The sequence below is a fragment of the Camelina sativa genome, chromosome 18, assembly GCF_030686135.1.
Source record: "Camelina sativa cultivar CO46 ecotype springtype chromosome 18, ASM3068613v1".
Taxonomy (NCBI): domain Eukaryota; kingdom Viridiplantae; phylum Streptophyta; class Magnoliopsida; order Brassicales; family Brassicaceae; genus Camelina; species Camelina sativa.
In genome coordinates this window covers 22743590-22750776 of record NC_141897.1, presented here as the reverse complement: position 1 = coordinate 22750776, position 7187 = coordinate 22743590, and the positions used below count along the sequence as shown (strand labels likewise).

At 37.6% G+C, this 7187-nt stretch overlaps 1 protein-coding gene across 1 annotated transcript; it reads right to left on the bottom strand.

Moving 5' to 3' along the window:
* Positions 1 to 436: 436 nt before the first annotated feature.
* On the bottom strand, positions 437 to 4227 carry LOC104762754 (leucine-rich repeat receptor-like serine/threonine-protein kinase BAM1). The gene is made up of 2 exons (XM_010486110.3): positions 1283 to 4227; positions 437 to 1134 (listed from the first exon to the last, which is right to left on the bottom strand). The coding sequence occupies exons 1-2, from the start codon at positions 3882 to 3884 to the stop codon at positions 719 to 721; spliced, it is 3018 nt and encodes a 1005-aa protein (XP_010484412.2). The 5' UTR covers positions 3885 to 4227; the 3' UTR covers positions 437 to 718.
* Positions 4228 to 7187: the final 2960 nt, after the last annotated feature.

Sequence of the window (7187 nt, the reverse complement as noted above, 5' to 3'; positions counted from 1 at the left end):
CTTACCTTCTCTCATATTATTAACTCAAAACCAATCATTTATCTCCCCACCACATTTATACCTTTGATCTCTCTCTCTGACTTTTTTTTACCCACATGCTTTGTTCTCTTTAATTATTCTTCCAAGTTTACAACTTTCACCTAAATTCAACCTTGTTGATGGAGATCAAAAAGTTCAAATTTGTATTTTCTTCTTGGGGTGTAGTTACCGCAGCTGTAAGGAGGACTAATCTGAATCAGTTTTTTTTTTTTATAAACAATTCCTGTAACAGTAAAAAATCGTAGATTTTACGACGGTTTTTAACTATGTCAAAATACCAAAAACCAATAAATATAAGAGGAACGTTCATATCAGTGGCAGATACGTGACGCTACAGCAAAGACATGCACTGATGCAAGAGTCTTCACACTACACATACATGTAACTGTAAATTAAGTTTCCTCAAAACCCCAACTGTACATTTTTCATTCATACAAATTTCAAACTACAATAGAGCTGAATTTCATAATTAAAAAGAAAAAGGAAGATAAAAAGTAAAAGCCGAGTAAAAAATTAAACACACTTAAAAAAGAGTTAAACAATAATACTAAACCGAACCAAATCACCAAACCAGTCTAAAAGGTAATTAACAAACCAAATCTCATCGCTAAAACCATTCTGAAAAAGGACGAATTTACCCTTGTACCCCTAAATTTACCTCCCGGGAATCGTAAAACTTTCAGAGATTAAGTAGATCCGGTGGACCTCCTTGACCACCGACCTTAGGCGAAAGCTCATTCTCCGGCGTTGATTCCGTCGTCGGCTGATCCTTAGAAGGTGGCGATTTCGGGATCTCGGTGAGAATCTGAACGACTTCTCTCATCGTCGGCCTCTCAACAGCTTGTTCTTCAACACAGAGCATCGCGACGTAGAAGACGTGCGTCACTTCATGAATCGGGATCGAAGAAAGCCTCGGATCAAGCACTTTCAGAACCGACTCCTTGTTCGAATCAGTCATCTTACGAACCCATTGCACGATATCGACACCGTCTCCGAATTCTCCGACGGGCTTTCTTCCGGTGACGAGTTCTAAAAGAACCACTCCGAAACTATACACATCGCTCTTCTCATCTACCTTCAGTGTATACGCATACTCTATACAAACAACAAAACAGAGCAAAAGATCGTCCAAGTTAGAACCTTTATTTAGTAACAGAGCAAAAGAGATTGTAAAGTTTGATTTTTTTTTTTTGTATGAAACAGAGCAAAAGAGATTGTAAAGTTTGAATCTTTTTGTTAGTACCTGGAGCTATGTAGCCGTATGAACCAGCGATTGCAGACATACATTCAGAAGTACCAGAATCTTGAAGGAACTTAGCGAGACCAAAGTCAGCAACATGGGCTTCAAAGTTTGAATCGAGGAGGATGTTGTTTGATTTGACATCTCTGTGAACAATCAATGGTGAACAATCATGATGAAGATAACAAAGTCCTTTTGCAGCTTCGAGAGCAATCTTGTAACGTGTATCCCAATGCAAGTGTCCTCCTTTCTTACCGTGAAGCACCTCACCGAGACTACCATTAGGCATGTACTCATAGACAAGTAGATTCGTCTCGTGGTTAGAGCAAAAACCAAGAAGCCTCACGATGTGTCTGTGTCTTATCCTTCCTAAGGTTTGAATCTCTGCGTTGAATCCGTGGTCATGGGAAGAACCACGAGACATTGCAGCGAGTCTTTTGACCGCGACTAGATCACCGTTAGGCATTACACCTTTGTAGACAATACCAGCTCCTCCTTTGCCTATAATGTTGTCTTCTTTAAGAGAATCCAAGACATCATCACATGTGAAGTCTAGCCTCTGGAAAGCTGTTAATCTCCAAGCCCGTGACTCGCTAGCCTTTTTCAATGATCTAGCTTTGATTATAGCTGCAACCGCGAAAGCAATTGAACATACGAGTAGTCCAAGAACGAGCAATAGCTTCATAGAAGCTGACAGTGGTCCTTTACTATGACCCTGGTGACCTCCTTTAGCAACACCATCTTTACAAGGACCAAGGTAAGGACCACAGAGATCAGGATTACCCAAGAACGATGTGTAGTTGAAGTAACTGAACTGTCCGGTTCCCGGAACTAAACCGGAGAGATTGTTGTAAGAGAAGTCAAGTGATGTTAAGCTCTGCATTGACGAGATCGAACCAGGGATTGATCCAAGCAGATGGTTTCTCGACAGATTCAAGTAATTCAAAATCCTCATACCAGTGATCTCGTTTGGTATTTCACCAGAGAGCTCGTTTCGGCTCAGATCGACAAAAGTTAAGAGCTTGCAACGGCTGATCTCAGGAGCGATTCTACCGGAGAATAAGTTGTGGCTGAAATCAATCTTGGAGAGCTGCTGGAGCTTCCCTACCTCTGAAGGAATCTGACCTTCGAACTTGTTACCATCAAGGAGAAGTTTCTGAACGCCGGTGAAGTTTCCGATCGCCGGAGGTAATGGACCTGAAAGCTGGTTATTTGATAAGCTGATCTGGCCAAGATTCACGGAGACACCTCCAGCCACCGGTAATTCTCCGGAGAGATAGTTATCTTGGAGCTCCACTTGAGTTAATTTGGGTAATCCGAATAGTCCTTTAGGGATTGACCCGTTTAGGAAATTCTGACCGATTCGGATCCTGGTCAAAGACTCACACTTACCAAGAGAATCAGGGATTGAACCAAAGAGGAAGTTTCCGAGAGTGATTAAAGTCTCCAACTTGTTACCGGAGCACATGTTCGGCGGTAAAGTTCCGGTGAGTTTATTTGAAGAGAGATCAACGAGATTGAGTTTACCGTTTTCCCCAAGTTTCTGCGGTATGCTTCCGGTGAAATTGTTCTCCCAAAGCTGCAACACTTCAAGCTCCGGCAAGTCTCCGATGAACTCCGGTATCTCTCCGTGAAGCTTGTTTCTGAAGAGATTCAAAAGCGTGAGGTTCTTAAGCTCCGCGAAACTCGCTGGAATCTCTCCGGTGAACATGTTGTTAGACAAATCCATCGATTTCAAACTCGAGAGCGTTCCTAGCTCCCAAGTTAACGGACCGGAGAACACGTTCACTTGCAAGAAAAGCGTGTCGAGCTTCTGAAGCTTTCCGATCTCCGGTGGAATCTCTCCGGTTAATCCGCAGTTAGCACCGTCGAGTCGTACTAGCTCCGATAAGTTTCCGATCTCTGGAGGTAAACCGTCTTCAAAAGCGTTGTAGTAGCCGATGTAAAGCTCCCGGAGAGTTGTTAAGTTTCCGATCTCTGGAGGGATTTTTCCTACGAGCTCGTTCCCGGAAACTGCTAGATACTCGATAACCGGCCAGCTTCCGTACGAAGGTGGGATCTTTCCGGCGAAGTAGTTCCCGCCGAGGTGAAGATGACGGAGCTGAGTTAGGTTGGTGACGGAAAGAGGTAAATCTCCGGTCAAGTTGTTGTTGTAGACATCGAGAACTCTGAGATTCACTAATCCAGAAGAAAGCTCATCGGGAAACGAACCGTTGAAGACATTGTTGGAGAGATTCAAGTGACGAAGACCGGAGAGAATCGAGATCTCAGGCGGAATCGGACCGGAGATCTGATTCTCAGCGAGTGAGAGGTTCTGAAGAAGACGTAGATGGGAGACGTCAGGGGAGAGAGTACCGGAGAGGTTGAGACCAGAGAGATCAAGAGAGGTCACGTGACGGCGAGAGACGTCGCACGTGACACCAACCCATGTACAGAAGCTAGTGGAGACTTTCCAGGAGGAGAGAGGGGAGTTTTGGTCATCAGTTCCGGCGCCGGTGAGAGATGATTTGAGTGAGAGAAGGGCACGGAACTCGGAGATTGGCCGGCTTGTTGTGAAGGTATGAGAAATGTGGAGGAGAAAGAGAAGCAGAAGAAAAAGTTTCATTTTTTATTTTGCGCTATCTCTCTCTCTCTCTCTCTCTCTCTCTTGTGTGTGAGAGATTTAGGGTTGTGAGATTGGTGTGAGGAGGGAGTGTGAATGAAGATGGTAAGTGAAGAAGACGAAGTTGAGGAAGAAGGCGTGACTTTGTTTTATATTCGTTTTATTTTTTTTGATTTTTTGGAATTGAAGATATTTGCCACGTCAGATTTTGATTTTGTTACACTACTTTTTAGTTTTAAAACTAAAAAAGTAATTGGAGGTAGATACATGAACACAAATTACTATTTACTAGTACTGATTTGATAAAAAAGTGTAAGTGATAGACTGCCAAAAAAAAAAAATTACATTTTAATTCAATATTGAAAATATTCACAAATATTGATATAAGTTTCTGAAATTGGAGTTTTAATTTAATACAAACGGAGTAAAAACTATATACATTTTTACAAATAATTCAGATTCCAAAACCATTATGCTTTGACGAAATGAATATTGTGCTATGATTATGTATTTATTTATTTATAACGTTCGTACGAAGGAGAATATACTATTATTAGAGAAGGTTCATTTATTTTTGTTTTGGAGCCATGTTGTTCTTGAAACATTTTGAAAGGTGGTGATATATATATATTCTCAAGTGTTGACAAAATCCCCTATAATACGACTACGTTTTTTTCTACCTTTTTTTTTTCTTTTTCTAATAATCAATTGTTGTTTACTTGTTTTCTCCATTAAACTTGAACATGTTTAACTGGAATTGGACGTAGAAAGAGTAACTAAAACCACTCAGAAATACAAAAAAAAAAAAAAAGAAGGGACAGGTGATATATTCTTAAAACTATGTTTTTTTTTTTGGGAAAACGACAAAGCTAAAAAAGATCGTTATTGGTAATCTAATCCCATACGTAAATAAGTTAATGATGCTTTAAAGCGAAAAAAAAACCCAATAATGAAATTTAGATGGACGGTCAAGATGCAATCATCTCCAAAGGGGGCATCCAATGGATTAGTCAAAAAGTTTACCACCGAGGGACCCGCTATCTAAAAGAGAGGTTTATAATTATTGGGCCGTAAATTTTGGGCCCATGTGTCCGAAAATACAACTTGTTTATTTTTACTAGATAATTTTTTGTTTTTTATTATTTATCATTTCGTATTTACGATACGATTTAATATATTAAATTTTCAATTTTATCCCTAACTTTTAGTTTATTAATTATTTATATCAAATAAAATAGTATATTAATAAGGAGTAAAATAGAAAATTTAATTGTTTTTTTAATAATATGTGTAAAATTGTCTAGAATAACAAGTAATATAAAATGGAGGGAGTATTATGTTTTGTTTTGTGTTTGTTGTGCCTTTTTGCGTTAACAATGGGGTCGTATTTATTTGATTTGGTCGAATAAAAAAATGTGAAGTACATTTCAGTAAATAGTGTTTTTTTGTTGTTGTTGTAGTAGCTATATATATATATATATTTTTTCACTAATTCATACCATATAATAAAATTCCTCTGAAACATAACGATATGTATAGAAAAACGAGCAAAATATAAAATTTAGAAAAGCTATATGAAAGTGTAAAAAGACTTTGATGAAAGAAAAGAAAAATAAAAGAGATTGAAAATGATTGATAATTATCAAAAAGTAATAATTCTGCTGGTGGTATGAAAAATTAACAGAAAGGTATTGGTCAATTTTTTGTTTGATTGAATAAATTCTTGACCATGGAACATCTACGTAATTACTTCTGTGCCATTGGGGGGAACATGATAACCCAGGCCAAACACCTAATTGGACTTGAATGGACTGCTCGTTCCACTGCACTTGAAATGACCAAATCACCCCAAACCATAAATTGTTATTGTCGGTTTTGGTATAACTATTTGGAAACGACGAGAACACTCTCTGATTTGTAGTCATTAACTATTTATGAAGAGAAGGAGTCTAGGGGTGTGATCGTAATTGTAAAGTGTAAAAGAGTCGTGGCAATAGTCCACAGCTAACGAGGTTTCTTTGCCAGTTGCTAGCTACAGTTCACTGTCACTGACCTTTCTATAATCATTTCTGTATTCTCGTTTCTTCAGTGTAAGAAAGAATATTTAAATGCTAGGTCTCAAATTTATATGCAAATCTTTTTCAGGCTTTGGTGTAGTGTAGGGAGAGTAATTTATATTGTTTGAAAAATCACACTATAAACGTCAATAGATTTCTTAAGTAAACCTAAAACCATTTTCGAAACATTATTGAGCCAGATTCATACTATTATTTAGATTCTGATTTGGTAAGCACGTGTGAAGGGAGCTTTATGTAAGAAACTTTATGAAAGTTGTGGGAAGTAGGTGCTTAATGAGATTCGTTTATTGTTTTATACACTTTTTTTTTCCTACCCTCTTCCCTATTTCCAACCTCTTTTAGAAATTTAAAATTTCTTGAAAATTGAAGTTGTAAGAGTTATATACTGTATACAATAGAAGAATAGATTGGGATGAAGCATAATGAGATAACATTGGTTTAAGTGTTTTAAAATAGAGAAGAATCCAAAGCCACAAAAGCAAAGTTATTTAACCATGATGGAATCACGTTGTATCCATTACCAAACCTTTTTCTCCTTTTGTTTTTGTGTATTCTTTACCGCATCGTCTCGTGTTGTGTTCCTTTTTGTCTCCTTAAATGCACATCTCTATAAGGATTCTTCTTACCAACACAAATCTTGATTCAAATCTTTTCTCACCAAAGAGATAACTATGATTAGTATATGAATGGAATGATTATACCATATTCATAATTTTTCTAAAGCTAACAATACCATGTGAAATCTTTTTTCTTTTTCAGTCGTTGGAACCGAGATCAAACGGAAGAATAAAGCTCAACAACCATAGTTGATTTTAGTACAATAAGGAATTTGAAAGTTTATTATATTAGGAAAGACTGAAGCATAAAGTTAAGGTTTAGGCAGTGATATGTTTTGCTTCTTTTTGAAATCATGTAATAATAGAGAGAACATGTTGTGAAAGTGACGCATGATGAGGCAAAATAAACCAAGACAAAGGTCTCAACACAAAGTCATCTTTTTCTCTTTTGGTTTGATATTGATATTAGTAAAAATAAGGGTTTTATTTTTTTCTCTCTTCAGTTTCTATTTCTAGTGGTCCATTTGAAAGGTGAAATACGATCTAATAAAAGTGAAAATGGGACCATAAACTTGTCATCTTCACAATATCCACTCTGTTTCTGAGTCCGACCATCACGGACATACAACATGGTCCAACTAATTTGATACAGTCCCCAGAACTTATCTCTA

Coding starts and splice junctions, on each gene's coding strand:
- LOC104762754 (XM_010486110.3), bottom strand. CDS start 3,884: ATGAAACTTTTTCTTCTGCTTCTCTTTCTCCTCCACATTTCTCATACC. Junction 1,135..1,282: donor ATACGGCTACATAGCTCCAG/GTACTAACAAAA, acceptor TTGTTTGTATAG/AGTATGCGTATACACTGAAG.